The sequence below is a fragment of the Phoca vitulina genome, unplaced genomic scaffold (genome assembly GCF_004348235.1).
Source record: "Phoca vitulina isolate PV1807 unplaced genomic scaffold, GSC_HSeal_1.0 scaffold2, whole genome shotgun sequence".
Lineage (NCBI taxonomy): Eukaryota > Metazoa > Chordata > Mammalia > Carnivora > Phocidae > Phoca > Phoca vitulina.
In genome coordinates this window covers 79,376,591-79,401,814 of record NW_022589705.1, presented here as the reverse complement: position 1 = coordinate 79,401,814, position 25,224 = coordinate 79,376,591, and the positions used below count along the sequence as shown (strand labels likewise).

Below are 25,224 nucleotides of genomic sequence, written 5' to 3'. Positions count from 1 at the left end.
ACCAGCCAGGGAGAATGGGGCTGGGAAAGGGGACTGTGCTCCACACCCCTTATAAAGGCACAGCCTCCCATGCGCATGTCCAGAATGCTCCCTTCCCATTGGTCAGAACAAGGTTGTGGGCCACACCCAGCCCCAAGAGAGGCTGGGAAATGACATTGGGAGACAACTAGGAGTGCTTGCTAGATACCACGGGGATGGGGCTCCTCTGTTTGGTGACAAGTCACACTGGTGATGAGGCAGTGGGGGAGCAGAGGCTGACCCCTCTGGAGCCTGGGAGTCAAGGTGAGAATCCTCCAGGGCAGGTCGGCAGGGGCAAGGGAGCCCTGGAGTTGGCAGCAGGCTGGCCAGCCATCTTCCACCCTTTGATTGTGCCAGGAGAAGCCAGGGGCCCCCTGGGAGTTCAATCCAGCTACCTGTCCGTCACCCGGCCCTTTGGAGAGCAACTCTCAGGCTCTCAGACTATATGGTCGTTTCTCCCACCCTGACACTACAACCCCGGGCCGGTCCCAGTTCTGTCGATATCATGGAGTCAAATGCCAGCTTCCGGATCTTGAATAAAGTACTTTGTAAAGTCAAAGTAAGAAGGCCCACGGAGGGTGAGTGACATGCCCGAGGTCACACAGCTTGATCATGTGTCAAGTCGCCCTGATTCGCCTTTCCCCATCTCGGTGAGGCAGGACTGCAGTTCCAGGGCTTGGTTCCCAGGCCTGGGGCGGGGGGCGGCGGGAAGTACGCCAGAGACACAGCGCTGGAGCCGGGGCGCCAGTGGGGGTCCTCGCAGAAGCCTGGGCGCCGCAAGCAGGCGGGGCTCCGCCGAGGCGGCGTCACCTGGCGGCGAGGCCCAGCACCTGCGCCCGCGCAGCCCCCGCCCCGCCCCGCCCCGCCCGCGCGCGCGCCTCCCTTCCCGGTGCCGAGCGCCGTCGCGTTTGCAGCCCAGAAGCCGTGCCTGGTCCCCATCCGGAGATCCTGGGAGCGCACGTGTGCTCCCCGGGGCCTCATCCGTGGTCACGGGCCTCCGACAGAAAGGACTCAGCCTGGGGAGACCGGGCTGCGCGGGGAGGGAGGACAAAGCTCTGTGGCCGAGCCGAACGGGACGAAACCCCGTGGGGGGGGGGGGGGGGAGTCAGATTTACCCCTCGTGGGAGCCCCTTCCAGGCGCTGCTGGAACACGGGCTCCCGTCCGCAGCACAGGAAACAGGCAAAGAAACCCAAAATGGTAAGTGACAGAGCTGGGCTGGGCCCAGGACTGCTTGATTTAAACCCAAACTCTGGCCCTGGAGTACCTGTCCGGGGCTCTGCGGTGCCCTTCCTCCAACCAAGCTTGCCTAGCCCAGCCCCTAGCTTGTGTATCCAGCCCAGGCCTGTAGAAGTTTGCTTTTTTATCAGACAGGCCACAATCCTGGGATGTTTGCGATGACTATCTCACCACTGCAAAGTGGACCAGAGGCCCAGGGAGCTCCTGCCCTCCACTTGGAATGCTGGAGAGGCAGGGAGCAGCCAGACCCCGTGGAGTCCGCATCAGCTCATGTTAGGGACCAGGAGACCCAGGAGGTGGCCGGGCTGAGTGGGCCCCAGCAGGTGCTTCCCTCCCTGTGGCAGGGCTCCAGGTCAGGTCTGTCTGACTCCTGAGCCTCCACACAGAATTGGGAGATAAGAGATACGAATTATTGTCCTTATTTTACAGATGGGAAACTATGACGCAGGATTAAGTAACTTGTCTGAGGTCACACGCAAGAAGGTAGCAAGGATCCTACCCTGCCTAGTATCTCATGTCCTCCTCTAAGATTGGGACAGCATGCTGACCTCACAAGGGTGTTGTGAGGACCAGGTCACTTGACAGGTGTAAGCCCCCTCCGCCGGGCCTGGTGTGGAGTCGGTGCTGGGTCAGTATTAGCTCAGTCACTTGACCTCCTACTGACGTTTTGCAGGAACCTCATGTCTTATTCCAGTACAAAGAGATATTCCAGTAAGAAGAAGTAGCCAAAAGGACAAGGAGAAAACGTCCTTGGACGGTCACAGGTCCTGGCAGTTTCTTCACAGGGACCCCAGCACCTCCAGTCACTAAGCTGAGGTGTCCCTGCGAGGGCTGCCAGGCACCAGCCTCAATGTTGAGTCCAGCACAGATTTCGGGCTTGGAAGAACCACTGATGATGCTCCAAGAGGCTCCTCAAATCTCTTGTCAAGAGATGCTTGAGAGAAAACATTAGGATGACTGAAGGATCATTGAAAGAACCTACAGTCAACTTAAAAGCAGCTAAAGGACAAAAATAACACCACGTTGTAGTCACTGATGTGTGTGGTCCTGAATTTTTCATCTTTTTCCAGTAATTCGCATCTTCCCAATGAAGTCGGTTCAGTAAATGATATTTAATATCCAAGCCTTTGTAAGACTTTTCATGGAAATAAATTCCTGAATGGGGAAGAGGACTTCGGAGGCTGGCTTGAGTGGGTGTCCTGTCGGCGTGGGCAGCTCTCGCTGTCCGTCCTGTTCTAAATACCGCCGCCCGGGGACACACCTTTGTGCTAGGAACTCACTCCTCTGTGTGGTCCCCTCAGGAGGACAGCAGTCGGGAGTCCAAGCCCTGCAGCCTCCAGACTTCCTTCTCCCTTCTGGAGCTTTCTGGCCACAGGTCAGGATCACAGTCCGGCCACAGGTTCCATACTGAAGGCCAGGTGTAACGCACAGGGTTATGGGGGTTCTAATGTGCATTTCTGTAGGAACGTCCCCCAGGTTCTGATTAGACTAACAAACACCGGGGGTTCCTGGAAAGTGGGACTTTAGGATAAATTATTCCATCTCTCTCAGGAAGAGATTTGGGTTCTGATAGGATCTGATTAAATCCCCACTTGCCTTGGGGTGAGACTCCTGCACTGTGAGTATAATATACCTCCGGGAAAGCGGTGACACCTGACCGCCCGGCTCAGTCAACTGGCAGGAGGCCGCGTCCCCTGTCGCGGCCAGCGCGCCCAGAGGCCCCCGTGTGTGCCGAAAGCACACACACCCTCTAATACTATAGTTTTCTCAAACAGCTACGGTTTAGCGTGGCCTGACCGAAAAGCTCACGTACGTGGAATGAGAGTTTGTGCGCACGTGTGTCGGGCTCTCGGTCTGCGCCGTCCCCGCGCTGCCTCGGGTGGCTGTGACCTGCTCGCTCCACCTGCGGGGTCCTCGGTGCCAGAGACGCGCCGCCGCGTCTCCACGTCACGGGGGCAGACTCTGGGGGCGCTTCTCGTTCGGGGCTGTGACAAAGCCAGCGGCGCAGGGCCTTCCCGTGGGCGCCGCCTGCGCGCTTCTGCCCGGCGCCCCCCCACCCCCCCGGGGCCGGGCTCCTCCCGCGCCTCGCAGCCTCGTGGCGCCCGGAAGCCTCCGCGTGCCGCACCCGGCCCTGTGGCCTCGCCTCGTTTCTCTCCGGGTTCCCGTACCGAGCTTGGATTGATTTGCGTTTCTTCGGGCGCTAGCGCTGACAGGGAGGCCCTCTGTAACTTGCTGAAGCTTCTCGAAGACTAGCCTGTGTCTGGTTCATCTTTAAATCCTCCTCAAGACGGGCCCGCGCAGCGGACGCCGAGGGATCCAGGCTCGGCCCTGCCGCGTCGCCTGGGTTCTTGCCCACTGTGCAGGCAGGTCGTCCAGCTCCCGCCGAGGGGGAGAGGAGGCGCCCGGGCGCGGGCCGAGCGGGAAGCACAGGCTTCGGGGCCCTCATCCGCGCAGCGGCCGCTCTGCCCCCCAGAGCTTCCCACTTGCCCTCAGAGGCCCCTGACGCTCCTGGGAGCTCCTGGGAGGCCCCTGGGGGGCGGGCTGGGGGCGAGCGGGGATGGAGTGCCGTGACCAGGCCAAGCGGCCGCCTCGGCTCTATCCTGGGGACCGTCCCCAGGGCCCCAACCGACGGGGGCCACCAGCCTTCAGCGCCTCACCACGCTTGCGACAAGGACACGGTTTGGACAGACCTCCCTCGGTGAGCGTGTCTTGTGTGGTGGCCCCTGAGCCCTTCCTTCCTCTCGTTGGTTTGGCTCTCCTAGATTTCCGCCTCCCCTTTGGTGGCCTGTAATTAGGGGGTTTGAGTTGTCGTCACCTCCTTAAGAAAACGCAGACTAGGAAGCCGCGGGGTTCAGCTGGTGAGGCCCCGCCGTTCCCACCTGCGCTCGGGGTGGGGGGGGCGGGGGGGGGGCTCCGGTCTGTCTGCCGCTGCAGCTTTTGGGATCTTTGGATAAAGCTGGCTGTGTTCTAACTGGAAACGGGGAAATGACAATTTGACTCCCGAATGTAGCCTTTGGGGCTATGTTCTCCAAAATCGGGCCATCTCTTTTTGCCGACCTTCTTGGCCACAATATTCATTAGACTCTGGAGAAAAATGACCAATGAAGGGATGCATAAATTATAATGTATTTGGAAATATGGGCTTTAAGATTGTGTTTGTGTCTTGTTTCCGTATATGTGTGCCCATGTATGTTGTAAGTGTGAGCTATCTTCTCTACCTGGGGATGGTGTTGCTAAAATTAGTTTGTGAAAGAGCTCTATTTAGTTGGTTTAAAGGCAAGTACTTGTAAGGATTGGGCATTCTAAAACTCAAGTTACCATGATCTGGGAAAATATTTGACATTAAAGCTAATTTAAGGTCGGTGGTTTAATAAAAATGAACAGGTTTTTAGAGTTGTCAGCATTAGATGAGAACTGTTCTGCCGTGTTTACTGCGAGTCGGGCAGGTTCAGGTCATCTCTCCTGCAAAATTTGTTAGGAAAGGGGAAGAAAAACCTTACAACTTTTATGTCTCATAGTTTTATGGGCAATCTACACATAATTGTTGAACAAATAAGCAGATGTAGATAATTACTAAGCATAGGTTTATCTGCTTGGCTATTACAGAAAAACTAGTACGACAAACTGCTCACGATGACTACTTTTCAGTAGAAACTAAGGTTTTTAGGAGCTGAGAATAAATTTAATCACGACTACTAGAAATAATAAGAGAAAGAGCTCAATGCAAAGAAAGTGAGATCGGTTATTTAAAGAGGGAAAATGTAGGACGAAATCTGAACGTAAAAAGCATAGTTGTAGAAGGTTTGTGAGAAGGCATCTTTAGAAGAGAATTTGTTGTGGCTGGGACTGAGGACGATTTCGGAGATCAGTATGTAAAGCTTGTTACAGAGTGATCAGCTCCTAGGGGAAGGGAAAGGTGGGGAAGAGCAGGACCAGGCAGACGTGGAGCAGTGAGCCAACACCCACAGAAGCCTTAGCTCATTCTCTGGGGTTCCAAAAGTTAGATTACCCTTTAGAACCGTCGTAAGTTGGGGCAAAGGGCTGGACTTTTATACCCTCCTACTGAATAGTCATTGGATGTGACCACCTGGGAAGAGGGCATGACCTTGACAAGGCAGCTGTCTGCAGTCAAGGCAGTCCCTGATGGCATCTAGCTGCTGAGGATTGCTGGCAGCTTCCCCACAGCTGAGAGCCCTTCATTCCTGGTGGGGATTCTGGTCAGCACATCCCAATACTCACACGAACTCAGATCCATGCAACGCCCTGCATGTTCTTGTCTCAATAAGTATGTATCAGGGCACCTGGGTGGCGCAGGTGATTAAGTGTCCGACTCTTGGTTTTGGCTCAGGTCATGATCTCGGGGTCGTGCGACTGAACCCCAAGTTCAACTTTGCGCTCAGTGCAGAGTCTGCTTCAGATTCTCTGTCCTCCTGCTCTCTCTCTCTAAAATAGGTAAACAAGGGACACCTGGGTGGCTCAGTTGGTTAAGCGTCTGCCTTCAGATAGCAGACGCTTCATAGCAGAAAGAAAGGTCGTGATCTCAGGGTCTTGGGATCGAGTCCTGCATCAGGCTCCCTGCTCTGCAGGGAAACTGCTTCTCCCTCTGCCTGCCGCTCCCCCTGCTTGTGCACGCGCTCTCTCTCTCTGGCAAATAAATAAAATCCTAAAAATAAATAAACAAATCTTAAAAAAAATAAGTATATATCAACATGGGAGATGACAGGGAGAGAAAAAGGAGGGACTGCATAATTAAAAAAAAATTCATCTTATTATTGGGGTGCCTGCCTGGCTCAGTTGGTGGAGTAGGCAACTCTTGATCTCAGGGTCATGAGTTCAAACCCCACTTTTAATTAAACTAGAGTTTACTTTAAAACAAATAGGGTGCCTGAGTGGCTCAGTCGGTTAAGCGTCTGCCGTCGGCTCACTTCATGATCCCGGGGTCCTGGGATCGAGTCCCACATTGGGCTCCCTGCTCAGCGGGGGAGTCTGCTTCTCCCTCTCCCTCTGCGCCCCTACCCCTGCTCGTGCTCTCTCTCTCTCAAATAAATAAAATCTTTAAAAAACAAAAACAAATCGGGGCACTTGGGTAGCTCAGTCACTTGAGTGTCTGACCTTGATTTCAGCTCAGGTCATGATCTCAGGCTCATGAGATCGAGCCCCACACCAGGCTCTGCACTTGAGATTCTCTCTCTCCTTCTCCCACTGCCCCCCGCCAAAAACCCAAATAAACAAAATTCATCTCTTTGGAATGAATGAGTTTTGCTATCAGAAGTACACCGGTATAAGATTAGTATTTGGTTTTTCTCTGTTAAAATGATATTTGGGGGTGCTTCGCTTGTTCAGTTGGTGGAGCATGAGACTCTTGATCTCGGGGTTGTGAGTTCAAGCCCCATGCACTGGGTGTAGAGATTACTTTAAAAAAATCTTAAAAAAAAGTTTGGTTTTCTTAGTTATTGGTCCACTCTTAATAAGAAATTGTAAACACAGGTTTTTCTTTAATGTAATCTTCCTAGAAAAACAAAGTTTCCATGTTTTGCCCTAATTAGGTCTTTGATTACTTAAAGTTGAATCTTCTCAATATTAAAAAAGCTAAGTTTTGCTAACAACCATATAACCCTCTGTATTTGCCTTTAGAATCTCTTATTGCCACTTTAGCAAAATAGATCATTAAGTATTAAGTTTTGTAATGATCTGTTCTGATATTTCTGATAAACTTCCCCAAATTCAACTTGTAAAGGAAGTGTTGAGTTTTGTTACTAATTGGGCTTAGTTGTTGTGTCCAATTCCATGGGAAGCATTGAAATAAGTGATGATAAACCTTCAGAGAGTATATTACGTGGGTGGATGCTGTAACTGTTCCAGAATTCCTAAGGTTTTGATATGTCCTGGTATAATGTCATCACTTGTAATTCTAATTATTAAAGTGTTATGTGTCACAAAAATAACCACATTTCCTTGTTGATTGCATTGTAATGAACTCTAACCAGATCTTTAACCACAGCCGGGTTTGAATTTTTAGTCATTTGCGGTTGTTGTTTTACTCTGACACTCTCGCAAATGTGTCTCAGTTTTAAGAAGATTCACGGAGAGGACTTTGACAAATACGGGGCTCTGATAATTTCTGGAACTAATGGGAAGACTGCATTCAAAGAGAATAGGATTTGATAACATGGGACAGGATGAATTGAGGAAGATGAGCTGTCAAAGTCTCAAATGCCAAAGAAGGTTCTCGAAATAATGACAAATGCATGTTCCTTTTGTACATTGGAGGAGGTTTTGTTAGTAAGAGCAAAAGACAGAAAACAAAGGCTTCCGAAGATGGTTGGAAGCTTGGAGCGTTGATGGGGTTCTTATTTAAGACCTTTATGCCCTCCGAGAGATTGAGGCTGAAAACCTGTTTAAACTCTTTGTCAACCTGCTTTGCCCTATCATTTTTGCTCATGAACCTTTTTTTTTTTTAAGTTTTATTCATTTAAATAATCTCTACACCTAGCGTGGGGCTTGAACTCAGAACCCCAAGGTCAAGAGTCGCACGCTCTTCTGACTGAGCCCGCCAGGCGCCCCTGCTCATGAACTTGTTAAAGCAGGTCCAGCAGTGGCACTCTGGGGGAAGCCAAAAATAGGCAGATGACAAAAACAGAATTCCGATTGGAGGAGATCCCCGTGTCCTTGTAGTTGGAGATGCAGGCTTGGGAAAGAGTCCGACCCCTACAGGCAGCGTGCAGCATTGCTCCATGACACGTGTGTTTGTGGTGAGAACACACCTCTGGCTTGATGGCAACTTTTTTTTTTTTTTTTAGATTTTATTTATTTATTCATGAGAGACAGAGAGAGAGAGAGAGGCAGAGGGAGAAGCAGACTCCCAAGGAGCAGGGAGCCCGATGCGGGACTCGATCCCAGGACGCTGGGATCATGACCTGAGCCGAAGGCAGACGCTTAACCATCTGAGCCACCCAGGTGCCCGATGGTAACTCTTTCAAAAGCTAGTTCTTCTGGAGATTTTGCTTTGGAAGCTGATGCCCTTCTACTTGGTGATCAGAGTATTTGTGGAATAGATGAATTTGAGAAGATGGATAATGAACACAAAGTCTTGTTAGAAGTAATGCAGCAGCAAAGCATTGAGGCTGCTGTGGTTGTGCAGCCTCCCTGCGAGAATGTCCGGGATTGCTGCTCCAAGGCCAGTTGGAGGACACGACAATAAAGACCAACGGCTTTGGGGCGCCTGGTGGGCTTAGTCGGTAGAGCATGCAACTCTTTTTTTTTTTTTTTTTTAAGATTTTATTTATTTATTTGACAGAGAAAGATAGCAAGAGCGGGAACACAAGCAGGGGGAGTGGGAGAGGGAGAAGCAGGCTTCCCATGGAGCAGGGAGCCTGATGCGGGGCTCGATCCCAGGACCCTAGGATCATGACCTCGAGCCGAAGGCAGGCGCTTAACGACTGAGCCACCCAGGCGCCCCGAGCATGCAACTCTTGATCTTGGGGTCATGAGTTCGAGCCCCACATTGGGCGTTTGCTCAAAAATTAAAGGCAAACAGCTTCTGAGAATTTAAAAAGGGAGAGCGCCTTGTTGTCCAGATTTGACTTGGTCTTCAGCCTGGTACACTCCAAATGAGAAGCACGACCACTTTATTGTCTGCACATGTGATTGCATTAAGAGCTGGAAAGCAGAGAACCATGGCAGCTCATATGAATCCTCAAGATTCAAATACTTCTGTACTTGAAGTGGTTTCTGATAAAACATCATGAGAAAGATTAAAGGTGGTTCCTGGAGAAACCCAAGATCCAAACCTCACCCGCAGTTGAGAAAGTACACTGGTTATGCTCAGCTGTACGTCCATCCAAGGCCACCCACGGAAGCTGCTCAAATTCCTCAAGATTTTTACCTGGAGCTCTGGAAACAGAGCCAATGGTTAAATGGCCCACCAGTCACTACCAGGCAGCTGGGATCTCTTATTTGTCTAACAGAGGCCCAAGCAAGGTCAGAAGGGAGAGAGGAAGCAACCAAAAAAGATGCTGAGGATTTCAATTTCATTAGCTTCCACAGATTGCCAAAGAGCAATAAACATTTCAGGATGCTGATTTTGAAAATTTTCTTGGATCATTAAATGACCAAGGTTACTTCTTGCAAAAAGGCCCAAAGGTTTACCACCTTCAAACTGGTAAATTTTGCTGAAGGACTACCTGGGACCTCCTGGGATTATTAAAGAATATGGAAAAAACACCCCCCAAACTTCTGGAAGATGATATCCCAAAGTAGTAATAGGAAAGGTGTTGATTATATATTATTTTAGTGATTCTTGTTTGAAACATTTCTGGTTCTCTGATGTTTGTTCTTCCAGATTTAAGAACATTTTTTCTAAGCTATCTATGACTTTCAGAAATTTGGTAAAATATTCCTTTGTAAACACATATAAAGCATTTATCTTTCATCCCTACTCCATCCCTCCAAGATTCGGAAACTTTCAGTGAGTATTCTTATGTTGGGGGCCGGGACACAGACAAGGACAGGAGCGGGGAGAGGAAATTGACATGTGTTCTGGGCAGGGTTTGAGGTTTTTGAACTTTTTCTACAAGGAACAGAGTGCATGCTGCTACATTTCCTAATCGTGAACTGAAGTGAACTGGTCACCATGCGGCTGCTCCTGGCTCTTGCTGTCCTGGTTTTGGATTCTTCAGTTCACGGTTGTCCTGTGTGGAGAGCCAGGTACCAGTGGGTTTGCTGCAGTCCTGACGGTAATTCTGCAAACTGCATGGATGAGAAGGACCAGCATTCAACCTACTTCCTGGTGAATCCAACAGAATCCTTCCTCCAAGGACTGACCCTCCTTCAATGACAAGATCCCAGAACTTGAATGATGTTTTCCCTCTTTCTGAGGACTATTTTGGATCTGGCTCTGGCTCTGGCTTCGGATCAGGATCTGGAAGTGGCTTCTTAACTGAAACTGAACAGGAATACCAAGCAGTAGATGAAAACAATGTTTTTTATTACAACTTTAGGCCTCTCAAGAGAAATCTGCCATCAGACAACCAGGACTGGGGCCAAGATGGTCTGTCAGAGAGAGAGAGAGGGAACACAAGCACAGTGGGGGGGCAGCAGGCAGAGGGAGAAGCAGGCTCCCCGCCGAGCAAGGAGCCCGACATGGGACTTGATCCCAGGACCTTGGGATCATGACCTGAGCCGAAGGCAGACGCTCAACCAACTGAGCCACCCAGGCGCCCCTATACTATTTTTGTTTTTTTTAAAATTCAGTTCAAGAAGCAAGTTGACAGGGAATACTTCATATCTAAGTCTTCAGAACTGACTCTGATTGTGAATTACAGATATGCCTCTTTTCTTATGAAAAACCCGGATGAAACACAGAGTGAATTTATGGAGTGGGTATTTGACAAGACCAATGTAATGGTATTGCTCTAATGTTACCATCAGATGTGTTGGCAGAGCTGGTGGACATTGTTGAGAAGTGTGATTGCTGTTACAATTAGAAACTGAAGACCCAAATTAAAGCAAAATTGTGCTCTCAGTACTTCCTACTGCTTTGCTTCTTCCCCCAATATCTGTGTATTTTAAAATCTTACTGTATTAAAGCAGAACTATAATAATAAGAAAAAGACACAATTGGAAACATCATACAACCAAGCCACTGGAATGTCGTATTTGAGAGACACAAGCACAGACTCAGATATGACCAGACAGCTTTTAGGAACTAAGGTTGACTTGGGGCGCCTGAGTGGCTCAGTCGGTTAAGCGGCTGCCTTCAGCTCAGGTCATGATCCCAGGGTCCTGGGATCGAGTCCCATGTCGGGCTCCCTGTTCGGCGGGGTACCTGCTTCTCCTTCTCCCTCTGTCTCCCGGCTTGTGCTCTCACTCTCTCTCTCTGTCAAATAAATAAATAAAAAAAAAGGAACTAAGGTTGACTTTATGGTACCCATGAGCCCCTTGGGAAAACTGGCCTGGTAGCTTGCCTATAGTGTTCCCAGCAGCCTTACCAGGTGAGTAAGGAAGGTCATTTCCTGGCAGGTGCAGGAACCTCAGGATACTTTGGCACCTTGAGAGGAGAGGATTTCACATGCCTGTTGCTCTGTGGGCCACTGAGAAAGATTAGCGGAGACCTTCAAGTTGCAAACTGGGGAAATCTATCCAGTTGTTACTGCTTGCCCCCACTCCATCTGAAGATGCTCCAAGTCAGACCTCTAGAACAACTTAGAGGCACCGAACCTGGAGAAGCCTGGTGGGTAGATTTTACCATGGTGCCAAAACCGACTGGTCATTTTTGATATTTGCTAGTTGCTGTAGATTCCTGTATAAGTTGGGTTGAAGCTTTTCCATGCATTCCAAGAAGGCCTCAGAAGTTGTCAAAACACTTTAAAATAATTCCTACATTTGGATTGCCGCTAACAATTCAGAGTGACAAGGGAGTGGTGTTTGTGCTGAAAGTCACACTAAGTGTCCAGTGCCTTGGGCATTCACTGGAAATTACATGCTTCCTGGATAAATGAAACATCTACTTAAAAGAACTCTGGCAAAAATTTTGCCATGAAACCAACTTGGGAAAGTTGGTTTGCTTTGCTGGTTGCCCTGCTTTGGGTAAGAGTGGCCTCTAGAAGTAGGCATGGTTTCAGCCCCCCCCCCCGAGCCATTATATATATATATATATACACACACATACACACACACATATACATATATATGTATATATATAAAATATTCTCTCTATATATATATTCTATACTCTTTTCATGACTTAGGCATTCCAATGGGGCTCATGTTAGGGAACTGGATACTCTCAGTCTTTGGGAAATACTCTACGTTTGCTTCTGGCAGGTTGATGAACGCCACAGATGTGTCCTTAACACCTGTCTGAATGCTGGAGACGTGGTGTCTCAAAGACCATTAGAGCAGGCACCTGGAGGACCAACTCTGACCTCATGGAACAGGACCTCTTATGAGGTGCTGTTGACCAGCCATTCTCCAGTGAAACGGAAGAGAATTAAGTGGTGGATTCAGCACCACATTGAGCTGGTTCCACAAGAATCCTCAGGTCCCTAGCACCCTGTCCAGGAGAACATCAAAAGGAATCCTGCTTGGACTGTCGAGCCACTGAAGGACCTGAAACTACTATTTTGGAGAGCTGGTTCCAAGAAATCAAGGAATCATTCTAAATACATAAAGTTTCCATTTGTCAACCCCGATCTAACCCCATTTCAGCAGGAAGGAACTAGAGTGGTCGTTGTCCCAATTCCCTCATGATTGAGGAATGATCAAAAGGCAGTGGGGATTGAAACCGGTGACCAACAGGACTAAGAAGTGCAGCTGCAACTTTTTACCCAGGCCTTTTCTGTTGGCCTTAAATACCCCTCACTCTTCTGCTCCAGGAAGGCGGATTTGAGCCTTGCCTCCTGTCTCCTCGTTGGGCTACCTCTCGAATAAACCCTTTCCTTGCTGCACACTCGATGTCTCCGTGATTAGCTTTGCTGTGTATTGGGCAAATGAACTTGAGTTCAGTTACACTAGGGACATGACTGTCCTGTAGCTTGATGATAGGTGGCCTGCAGAGCCTTCTTTTAAAGCATCAGCTTCATTGAGGTATTATTTATGTCATTAAAATTCACCCATGAGGGAGGGAAGAATAAGGTCAGCCAAGGTCTTCTGACTGGTTACAATAAAATAGGACCATACCTATATTTACTTTTTAGATACAGCATATATCCACATATATCCATTCATATATATATATATATATACACACACACATATACATATATACATACACATACACTTCCCAGCCCTTCTCCTTTTGCACCTGGATGGGGGTCATCTGACTAAGCTTTGGGCAATATGGCTGGTCCATAAGACCTCTGGCATAATCCTCCCAACTGCCTACCTCCCACCTGCTGGATAGATGCCAAGGCCCAGCACACCCTTGGAAATCACATGTTGAAGATGGCAGAGCCTTGGTCAGCCCCAGTCTCTGCATGATTGTGTGGAGCAGTGACATCCCCCGCCACCATTCCCATCGCTAACTGAACTTCATATGAATGAGAAGTAATCTTAACATTGTGTTAAGCTCTGAGATTTCAGGGTTTATCTGTTAGAGTAGCTAGAATTTCCTTAACACATACAAAAGGTGAAACATCTTGAACAGTATCCGGGATATTAAAAATACGTAATAAATGTCATCTTTACCACCATCATCATCATCACCTTCTTAACTCACCTACTCTGTGCTCAGACAGACAAATAAATATTTATTTGAAGGGGGAGGGGCAGAGGGAGAGAGAACCCTCGAGCAGACTCCCTGCTAAGCAGGCAGTCCAACACAGGGCTTGATCCCAGGACCCTGAGATCATGACCTGAGCTGAAATCAAGAGCTGGCCGCCTAACTGACTGGGCCACCCAGGTACCCCTCCATTTATATATTTTTAATAGTTTTCTTTCCCTTTTTCCTCATTATCATACGTAGGCTTTGGTTAAATTTACCATTTTGTATGGGAGTCAGAAAACTTTCTGTAAGGAGACACACAAAAGTATAAATATTCTGTCCCCCCCCCCCCCCCCCCGCCACACACACCAAAATGAGCCACTCAGTAAATATTTTAGAATTTGAGAGCTACTCAGTGTTTCACAAACGAACACCGCTGGGCACTGAGGGTGGGCAGTGCAGCTTATATTTGTATAACTTCCATGTATCATGAAATGTTTTGTTTTTTCAACCATTTGAAAATGTAGAGTTTATTCTTAGCTCATGGGCCATTTGAACATAGGCAGTAGGCTGGAGTTAGACACAGGTTTTCGCTGACCTTACTTTAGTCCATAGGCTGGGGAATATGAAGGGCCAACTAAAAGGCCACGTGTGCGTGTGTTCTGGCTGCGGACCTGGTCCTGACGCAGTACTGTTTACTGACGCCCGTGCTCCGTAGGAGGGTTTGCTGTGTTGTGCGGCCGACGGGCTTTGACAAACGCATGCTGTCATATATGCACCAGTGCGGTCTCCTCCATGATAGTTTCACTGCCCTAAAAATCCCCGTATGCCCCACGGAGTCCATCCCTCCCTTTTCCCAAACCCCTGGCAACTACTGATCTTTTCACTGTCTCCACAGTTTTGCCTTTTCCAGAATGTCCTAGAGTTGGGATCTCACCGCATGTGGACTTTCAATCAGCTTCTTTGACTTCATGATAACATTTGAGGCTGCTCCCTGTCCTGTAGTGGCTTCAGAGCTCACTTCTTATCACTGAGTAACATTCCATCGTATGGTTGCACCACAATTTATCTGTTCTTTCACCTATGGAAGGATATCTTGATTGCTTCCAGGTTTTTTTTTTGTTTTTTTTTTAAGTAGGCTCCACACCCAACATGAGGCTTGAACTCACAACCCTGAGATCAAGCGTCGCACGCTCTACCGACTGAGCCAGCCAGCCACCCATGATTGCTTCTAGTTTTGACAGTTATGAACAAAGCTGCTATAAACATTCATGTGCAGGTTTTTCTGGGGACATACGTTTTCGACTCATTTGGGTAAATACCAAGGAGCATGACTGCTGGCTGGTAAGGGTACGTTTAGCTTTGTGAGAAACTGCCCGAGTGGCTGTACCATTTTGCATTCCTTCCAGCAATGAGTTCCTTTTGTTCCACACCAGCATTTGGTGTTGTCAGCGTTTTGGATCATGGCCATTCTAATAGGCGTGTAGTGGTATCTCATTACTGTTTTACTTTGCATTTCCCTGGTGACATAAGAGGTGGAGCATCCTTTCATTTGCTTCTTTGCCATCTGTAGGTCTTCTTTGGTGAGGTGTCTGTTCAGATCTTTTGCTAATTTTTTAATTGGGTGTTTGCTTTCTTACTGTTTTAAGAGTTGTGTGTTTTGGATACAAGTCCTGGGTCGGATCTGTGTGTATTTTGCAAATATTTAATTCCAGTTTGTCACTTGTCTTTTCACTCTTTCAGCAGTGCCTTTCACAGAGCAGAAGTTTTTAATTTTAATAAAGTCCAGCTTGCCAATTTTTTTCATGGATTGTGCTATTAGTGTCCTATCTAAAAAGTCATTGCCAAGGGGCACCTGGCTGGCTCAGTCAGAAGAGCATGCACCTCTTGATCTTGGGGTGGTGAGTTTGAGCCCCATGTTGGGTATAGAGATTACTTAAATAAGAATAAAACAAAAGTCATTGCCAAATGCAAGGTCACCTAGATTTTCTCCTAGCTTGTAGCAGCTTTGTGTTTTATGTTTAGGTCTGTAATCTATTTTGAGCTAGTTTTTTTTGTGAAAGGTGTAAAGATCTATGTCTAGATTCCATTTTTGTCCATGTAGATGCCCATTTGTTCCAGCACCATCTGTTGAGAAGGCTGTCCTTTCTGTATTGAATTACCTTTGCTCCTTTGCCAAATATCAGTTGACTCTATTTGTGTGGGTCTATTTCTAGGCTCTCAATTCTGTTCCATTGATCAATTTTATCTGTTTTTTGTTTGTTTGTTTTTGTTTTGTGTTTTTTTAGCCAGTACAACTCTGTAGTGATTACGGAAGCTTATAGTCAGACTTGAAGTTAGGTTCAGTCCTCTGACTTTGCTCTTCTCCCTCAATACTGTGTTGGCCTTTCTTGCTTCCCCCCCGCCCCACCTCCGCCTTCCATATAAATTTTAAAATCAGTTTGTTGATATCCACAAAATAACTTGCTGGGATTTTGATTGGGTTTGCACTGAATCTGTGGCTCACTTGAAAAGAGCTGACATTTTTACAGTATTGAGTCTTTCTATCCATGAACATGGAATATCTCTCCATTTATTTAGATCTTTGATTTCTTCCACCAGAGATCTTGTACATATTCTGTTAGATTTATACATAAGTATTCCATTTTGGGGGTGTGTGTGCTAATGTAAATGGCATTATTTTTTATTTCAAATTGTTCATTGCAATTGACTTTTTTTTTTTTTTAAAGATGTATTTATTTATTTGAGACGGGGTGGGGAGAGGCAGAGGGGGAAGGAGAGAGAGTCCTAAGCAGACTCTGCTGAGGGTGGAGCCCATCACAGGCTGGATCTCACAACCCTGAGATCAGGGCCTGAGTGAAACCAAGAGTTGGTCGCTTTAAACGACTGTGCCACCTAGGCGCCCCTGCAATTTACTTTTTGTTGTTTTGTTTTTTTTACTTTTTTAAAAAAAGATTTTATTTATTTATTTGACAGAGACATTGAGAGAGGGAACACAACCAGGGGGAGTGAGAGAGGCAGAAGCGGGCTTCCCGATGAGCAGGGATCCCGATGCGGGGTTCGATCCCAGGATCCCGGGATCATGACCTGAGCCGAAGGCAGACGCTTAACGACTGAGCCACCCAGGTGCCCGTTTATTTGATTTTTTAAAAAAAGATTTTATTTGAGAGAGAGCGTGCATGAGCAGGATGAGGGACAGAGGAAGCGGGAGAAGCAGATTCCCTGGTGATCAGGGAGCCTGATGTGGGGCTCAATCCCAGGACCCTGAGATCATGACCTGAGCCAAAGGCAGACACTTAACCGACTGAGCCACTTGGGCACCCCTGCAATTGACTTTTGTATATTAATCTTGTATCCTGAAAACAACTTGCTTTAGTAGCAGGAGTTTTTCTGTCAATTCTTTAGGATTTTCTACAAAGATGATCATATCTTTTGTGGAAAAAAAAGGACAGTTTTATTTCTTCCTTCTCATCTGTATCTTTTATTTCCTTTTCTTGTCTTAGTGCATTCCTTAGGACTTTCAGTATGATGTTAACTAGGAGTGATGAGAGGGGGTATCCTTGCCTTGTTGCTGATCCTAGGGGGAAAGCATCTAGCTTCTCACCATTATGCATGATGTCAACTAGAGGTCTTTTGTAGATTTATCAAGTTGAGGAGGTTCTCTTCTATTCCTAGTTTGCTGTGAGTTTTTTGTCATGAATATTAGATTTCTTAAGTGCTTTTTCTGCACCTATTGGTATGCTCATGTCATTTTTCTTCTGTAGCCTGTCATGTGATGAATTATTTTAATTGAATTTTGAATTAGTCTTGCATACATGGAATAGCTGGTTGTGGTATATCATTCTTCTAATACAACATTGGATTCTATTTGCTACTATTTTGTTGAGGATTTTTGTATCTATGTTCATGAATATTGGTCTGTAGTTTTCCTTTCTTGTAATGTTTTTGTCTGGTTTTGGTATTGGGATAATGCTGGCCTCATAAAACGAGTTAGGAAGCATTTCCTCAGCATCTATTTTCTAGAAGAGATTAAGAATTGGTATTATTTCTTTCTTAAATGTTTGATAGAATCCCCCAGTGAACCATCTGGGCCTGGTGCTCTCTGCTTTGGAAGGTTATTAATTATTGATTCAATTTCTTAAATAGATATAGGTCTATTCAGATTATTTCTATGTCAGTTTTGGTAGATTGTGTTTTTCTAGATTATCAGATTTGTGGGGAGAGAGTTCATAATATTCTTTTATTATCCTTTTAATATCCACAGGATTAGTAGTGATGGCCTCTTTCATTTCTGATATTAATAATTTGTGTCTTTTTTAATTGGTTAGCCTGGCTAGAAGTTTGTTAATTTAAAAAAGTCATTCTGGGGTGCCTGGGTGGCTCAGTCAGTTAAGCATCTGCCTTTGGCTCAGGTCATGATCCTAGGGTCCTGGGATCGAGCCCCACGTTGGGCTCCCCACTCAGTAGGGAGCCTGCTTCTCCCTCTCCCGCTCCCCCTGCTTGTGCTTGCACTCTGTCCAATAAATAAAATCTTAAAAAAAAAAAAAATCATTCTTTGATTTCATTGATTTTTTTTTCCTCTACTGATTTCCCGTTTTCAAATTCATTGATTTCTGCTCTAATTTTCATTATTTCTTGTCTTCTGCTTACTTTGGATTACTTTGCTCTTTTTCTAGTTTCCTAAGGCAGAAGCTTAGATTACTGATTTTAGATTTTTTCTTTTTTCCAGTAGGTTCACGCCCAATGTGGGTCTTGACCCTATAACACTGACATCAAGAGTTGTACACTCCACCAACTGAGCCAGCTAGACACCCCTTTCTTTTCTAATAGGTGCATTTAATGCTATAAATGTTCCTATAAGGACTGCTTTTGTTGCATCTCACAAATTTTAAATTGCATTTTCATTTACTTCAAAATATTTCTCTTGAGACTTCTTTGACTCATGTTATTTAGAAGCGTGTTGTTTAATCTCCAAGTATCTGGTGGGATTTTCCAGCTATCTTTCTGTTGTTGATTTCTAGTTTAGTTTCATTGTGGTCTGGGAGCATACTTAACATGATTTCCTTCTTTTAAATTTGTTTTTGTTTTATGGCCCAGAGTGTGATCTATTTTGGTGAATGTTCCATGTAGGCTTGAGAAGAATGTGTATTCTATTGTTAGATGAAATATTTTATAAATGTCAATTAGATTTAGTTCATTGATGACACTGTTCAGTTCAACTGTGTCCCTACTGATTTGCTGCCTGCTGGATCTGTCACCTACTGAGAGGGATGTTGAAGTCTTCAACTGTGATAGTGGATTTGTCTTTTTCTCCTTGCAGTTCTAGGAGTTTTTACCCCATGTATTTTGATACTTTTACATCTTCTCAGAGAAGTAACCTCTTTATCATTATGTAATGTCCCTCTTTACCTGATAATTTTCCTTGCTCTGAAGTCTGCTTTGTCTGAAATTAATATAGCTACTCAAGCTTTCTTTTGATTTATGTTACTGTGATGTATCTTTCTCTATTCTTTTACTTTTTTTTTTTTTTTTTAAGATTTATTTATTTTAGGGAGAGAGCAAGCACGTGAGCAGGGGGAGGGGCAAAGGGAGAGAAAGAGAAGCAGACTCCCCACCAAGCAGAGAGTCCAATGGTTTTGATCTCAGGACCCCAAGACCATGACCTGAGCTGAAATCAAGAATCAGCTGTTTAACTGACTGAGCCACCCAGGTACGCTTATCCTTTTACTTTTAATGTTTCTCTATATTTAAAATGGGTTTCTTGTGTACAACATATAGTTGGGTCTTGTTTTTTAATACACTTGAACAGTCCCATGTTTTTTATTTAATCACTGATACTTGAAGTGATTAGTTTTTCATTGTGGGGAGGTTTTTTTTTTTTTAAATCATTTTATTTTTCATCATGATAAGTGTACTCTTTAATCCCTTCCAGTATTTCCCCCATTCTAACCCCTCTGGTAAACATCAGTTCTTTAGTTAAGTCTGTTTCTTCATTTATCTTTGTTTTTTCCTTTGTTTTGTTTCTTAAATTCCACCTATGAGTGAGATCATATATTTCTCTGATTTATTTTGCTTAGCATTATACTCTCTAGCTCTATCCATGTTGTTGCAAATGGCAAGATTTCATTCTTTTATGGCTGAATAATATTCCTGTGTGTGTGCGTGCGCACACACCACATCTTTATCCATTCATCTATAGATGGATATTTGGGCTGCTGCCATAATTTGGCTATTGGAAACAATGCTGCAATAAACATAGGGGTGCATGTATCCCTTTGAATTAAGTGTTTTTGTATTTTTTAGATAAATATCCAGTAGTGCAATTACTGGATCATAGGGTAGGTCTATTTTTATTTTTTTGAGGAACCTCCATACTGTTTTCCAGAGAGGCCGCACCAGTTTGCATCCCCATCAACAGTGCACAAGGGTTCCTTTTTCTCCATATCCTCGCCAACACTTGTTGTTTCTTGTGTTTTTGATTTTAGCTCTTCTGACAGGTGCAAGATGATATCTCATGTAGTTTTGATTTGCATTTCCCTGATGATGAGTGATGAGCATCTTTTCATGTCTTCTACCCATTTTTAAATTGGATTATTTGGGGTTTGGGGGGTATTGAGTTGGAGCAGTTCTTATATATTTGAATACTAACCCTTTATCATATGTCATTTGCAAATATCTTCTTGCATTCAGTAGGTTGCCTTTTGTTGATCATTTCCTTCGCTGTACAGAAACTTTTTATTTTCTATGTAGTCCCAGTAGTTTATTTTGCTTGCCTCAGGAGACATATCTAGAAAATATGGCTGATGTCAGAGAAATTACTGCCTGTGCTCTCTTTTAGGATTTTTATGGTTTCAGGTCTCACATTTAGGTCTTTAATCCATTTTGAGTGTATTTTCGTGTACAGTGAAATGAAGTGGTTCAGTTTCACTCTTTTACATGTGGCTGTCCAGTTCTCCCAACACCATTTGTTGAAGACTGTCTTTTTCCCATTGTAATAATTTCTCTTTTGTTGAAGATTAATTGACCATACAATTGTGGGTTTCTTTCTGGGCTTTCCGTTCATTTTCAGTGATCAATGGGTTTCTTTATAGGCCAGCACCATACTGTTTTACTCACTACTGCTTTGTAATATAACTCGAAATCTGGAATTGTGATACCTCCAGTTTTGTTTTTCAAGATTGCTTTGACTAGCTGAGGTCTTTTGTGGTTCCATACAAATTTTAAGATGGTTTGGTCTAGTTCTGTGAAAAATGCTGTTGGTTATTCTGAAAGGAATTGCATTAAATCTATAGATTGCCTCGGGTATAGTAGGCACCTTAACATTATTTGTTCTTCTGACCCACGTGCATGGAAGGTTTTTCCATTTCTTTGCCATTATCTTCAGTTTCTTTCATCAGTGTTTTATAGTTTTCAGAGTACAAGTCTTTCGCCTCTTTGGTTTATTCCTGGATATTTTGTTTTTGGTGCAACTGTAAATGGGATTGTTTTCTTAATTTCACTTTCTGTTGCTTATTAGTGTATAAGAATGTGACAGATTTCTGTACATCTATTTTTTATCCTGTGACTTTACTAAATTCATTTATCAGTTCTTTAAGTTTTTTGGTGGAGTCTTTAGGGTCTTCTGTATATAGTATCATGTCATCTATAAGTAGTGAGTTTTGCTATTTCCTTACCAATTTGGATGCCTTTTCTTTCTTTATGTTGTCTAATTGCTGTGGCTAGGACTTCCAATACTATGTTGAATAAAAGTAATGAGAGGGGACATTCTTGTCTTGTTCCTTACGTTGGGGAAAAAGCCCTGCTTTTCTACATTTGAGTATGTTGTTGGCCAAGGGGTATTTTTTTGTTTTGGTTGTGGGTTTTTCATATAAGGCCTTTATTATGTTGAGGTGTTTCCTCTAGACCTACTTTGCAGAGGGTTTTTTTAAATCGTGAATGGATGTTGTACTTTGTCAGATGTTTTTTCTGCATCTATTGAAGTCATCATATGGTTATCCTTTCTCTTACTGATAAACAATCACAAATGATTTGCAAATATCAAACCAGTTGCATCCTGGGAATAAATCCCACTCGATGGTGGTATATGATTTTTTTCTTAATGTATTGTTGGATTCTGTTCACTAGTATTTTGTTGAGAACTTTTGCATCAATATTCATGAGATATTGGCCTGTAGTTCCCTTTTCTGGTGTTTATCTGGTTTTGGTATAAGGGTGATACTGGCCTTGAAAAAATGAATTTGGAAGCTTTTCTTTCTTTTCTCTTGCAGTTTTTGGAATATCCAGGTTGAGAAAAACAGGTATTAACTCTTCTTTAAATGTTTGGTAGGATCCGGGGTGCCTGGGTTGCTCAAGTCAGTTAAGTGTCTGCCTTCAGCTCAGGTCATGATCCCAGGGTCCTGGGATCGAGCCCCACATTGGGCTCCCTGCTCAGGGGGGAGCCTGCTTCTCCTTCTGCCGCCCCCCCCTGCGTGTGCTTTCTCGCTCCCTTTCTCAAATAAAATCTTAAAAAAAAAAAAAAGTTTGGTAGAATTCGCCCGTGATGAATTATTGATAGTTTATTATCTACCTCATTTGTTACTGCTTTCTATTCCTCACTCTTTTTGTTCTCATTTTTGTCTTCCACTCTTTTCTTGGGTGGGGACGGGCAACAGAAGGAGATAAAATATGGAAAAGGGAATGTGTGGATTTTGAGCATCCAAAGAGGTGACAGAGGAGTTTGTATTTCTTTGGCTGCCTCCTACTTTGGGGAAATTCCCTATTGAGTGCATTTTTTTGTGGACATCAATGCGCATTTCCCATTGTAGAAGCTAAAATGTACCACCCTCCTTCTCTTCACTCCTTGGCATGTAGAATGTGGGATGATGACCTGGGCTTGGACAAATGGGCACCCCCCCCCCCAGGCAAGACTTTGAGTCTTGATCAAATGATGGAGCAATTACAATGTATTCACAGCAGTGGGTCAGTGGCATTGTCCTGCAGCAATTTAGAAACTGTTCTAGGAAAACAGATTGTCTTGTAGAAACCCTGTGTGACTTGAACAGGAGTTCAAATCCTAGCTGTTGTGACTTTAAGTATCTTCTTGTAATTATATCAAGTCATTAATTTTTAAATTTCTCTTTCTACTGCCTTGTAAAATTTTATCTAGCTTTGTCACTAGTTGTGTTACATTAAGAAAATCACTTCACCTCTCTCAGCTTTTGTCTTTGCCTTTTAAAAAGGGACCAGGTACTGATGTACATGAAAGCACCTAGCTCATAGTAGACACAGGTAAGCAAATGAATCAAGCCTTCCTCTTCAGCTTCCCAAGGTCTTTCTTCCCTTGGGCCATGGGGGGCAGGGAGGTGCAGGCAGTACCCAACTTTACCTTCAAGCGTTATTGCTGTCTTCTGGCCCAGTTATCTGGAAGAAACAGTACAGCCTAGAACAAGCACTGCATTTCACCTTTTCTAAGGGCTGGCAAGAGAGTGCCTTGCAGTGGTTATCCGGCCCACAGTGGGCACTCAGTACTGATACCATCATGACAAGCCCTCTGATCCCAGTGTCCATAAGCAACAGATATTGTTCCATGAGAAGAGGGGCCTTCTCCATCTTCTCATACACTATTCCCAGTGCCTCAGACCAGTGCTCGGCACACAAAAGGCATACACTCAAACAGGAACCTAACATTATTGGGGATGGGTGGACAGCGTGCTGCAGTCTCTTCACCTGCAACTGAACCTAACAATACTGATCCCAGGGTGGTGTGAGAACAGGATGGAGAATGGATGTGACAGTACTGGTCTCTGGTGCGTGCTTGGAACTCCAACAGATGAGTTTCCATCTTTCTCTTGATCTTTAACTTTGTTCAGAATCTAACATAAATGATTTTAAAACTGCTGGGGAAAAACGACTGCCAGTCCCTTCTATGTACAAATGGAATTTCTGTCCTTTATACTCTTTGCATGTGCTAATAAATTCATTTGGTTAGAGCTTATGTGCCTTCAACATTTCAGTGAGAACTTCCTAATGCTCATGTAGTTAAATGACAAAAGTTAAATTATACAAACATGACGGAACTATGTTTAGAATATGGATGAACAGAAGAAGCTTGGAAGGGAATTTGGAAAGAGCTGCTGTTAGTAAAATGAAGTTGAATTTTTAAAAATTTTAAACTTGTGAAAGGAAAAAAAAATATGCCCAAAGAAATGTCCCCATCCTTGTAAAATTAGGGAATGTTGGATTCCCATCACCTCCTGGAGACCAACATGAGATCTGAGGCAGTGGGAATTCTACTGGTTGGAGCCATCACCTTGTCACGATGGGGGGAAGGCTCCAGGGAGTCTAAGCGAGGTTCCAGTCCCTGAAATTCCACGTTTCCAAAACTGAACTCACCTTCGTCTTCGCCATTCCTCTGGCTTCAGGAACACCTTGGATCCCTCTGACAGCTCCTTTCCGCAGGCCACCTACTGAACCCGCTTCTGTTCCCTCCTGTCACTGCCTTTGCTCAGGCCCCACATCCCCTGCAATTCCAGGTGCCCCTTAACACAGGGATTAGGGGCGCTGTCCCCCTTCCAGTCAAAAATCTGCATGTAACCTGACCCTCTCCAAACTTAACTATTAATAGCCTACTGTTGACTGAAGTCACTGAACACATACCGTGTATGCTCTCTACAGAGACTGTATACTGTGTTCTTACGATACAGCAGCCTAGAGAAAAAAATGTCAAGAAAACCGTAAGAAAAAAAACTTACAGTACTGTATCAGAAAACAGGAATCCACGGACCTGCACAGTTCAAACCCGTATTGTTAGAGGGTCAAGTGTCCTGCATTCCGCGGACCGCTGCCTTTGGTGCATCCGGTCTGCCGTCAGATCGACCTGGTGGCGCCTAGCTCTACAACCCTTAGCCTCCTGTTTAAGTATTTCCCATGTTCCCAGTGCTTACAGGACCAATGCCAGATTCCTCCTCCTGGCATTCAAAGCACTGTGACCCAATCCATCTGCCAAACTTGCTTCTCACTCCCTGTTATCACTCCACGCCCCCTGGGCATCTTTGAAGGCCCATGCTTTCCCAACTCCATGGCTCTGTACACAGATTTCTTTTTTTTTTTTTTAAGGAATGCCTTCCACATCCACATCTCTGGAGGTTCAGCCTAAGTACTGTCTCCTCAGGAGGTCCCTGAACCCAGAGGAAGTTACAACTCCCTCCTCTGAATGCCCACTTTTTACCCTAGTGATGTTTATCATTTGCAACCAGACCACGAACCCCAGGAGGGGCAAGAAATACTGATTTTGTCTTCCCATACGAGGTATGGTCTACAGAAGGTGAGAGAACATTATTTTAAACCAAGGAACAGCCCCCAGCACATTCCTAGGCAGCAGTCCGTGAAGTGACTTTCTCTCCTCCCAAGCTTGCCACAGCATGTGACGAAGGCCCTCCAGCTTCCCCCCTGCTCTTGATGCCTCTCAACCCTCCCTCAGGGGTGGACACCAGACTGGAACCACCGTACCTCTGGTCCTTTCTTTAGAGCCAGGCCAGGAGTGAACAGAGGTAATCCAACATCGTTTTTCTTCCTGGCTTTTGGTTAGTCCAAATCCTAAGGTGATGAGGTTTGCTACTTCGGCTTCATGGCAAGAAATGCAACAGCCCAGAGGAAAAAGTTCTCTGTTCGAGAAGAACTCATCTGGTGATGCTCTGAGTTCCCGAACTGATCCATCTCTCTCTCCTCAGCTTGGCCGGTAAGCTTCTTGAGAGGAAGGACTGTAAATTCCTAAGAAATCTGCCTTTAC

General features: G+C 45.2%; 1 protein-coding gene and 1 pseudogene across 1 annotated transcript; both read left to right on the top strand.

Annotated features, from left to right (window-relative positions):
- The first annotated feature begins 523 nt into the window (after nt 1-523).
- On the top strand, nt 524-9,430 carry LOC116638832 (annotated as a pseudogene).
- A 657-nt stretch (nt 9,431-10,087) lies between these two features.
- LOC116638825 (serglycin-like) lies at nt 10,088-12,644 on the top strand. The gene is made up of 2 exons (XM_032414959.1): nt 10,088-10,304; nt 12,631-12,644. Exons 1-2 carry the CDS (start codon nt 10,088-10,090, stop codon nt 12,642-12,644), a joined length of 231 nt encoding a protein of 76 aa, XP_032270850.1.
- Nucleotides 12,645-25,224: the final 12,580 nt, after the last annotated feature.

What these genes read in the sequence shown, in the direction of transcription:
- LOC116638825 (XM_032414959.1), top strand. Translation starts at nt 10,088, where the DNA reads ATGACAAGATCCCAGAACTTGAATGATGTTTTCCCTCTTTCTGAGGAC.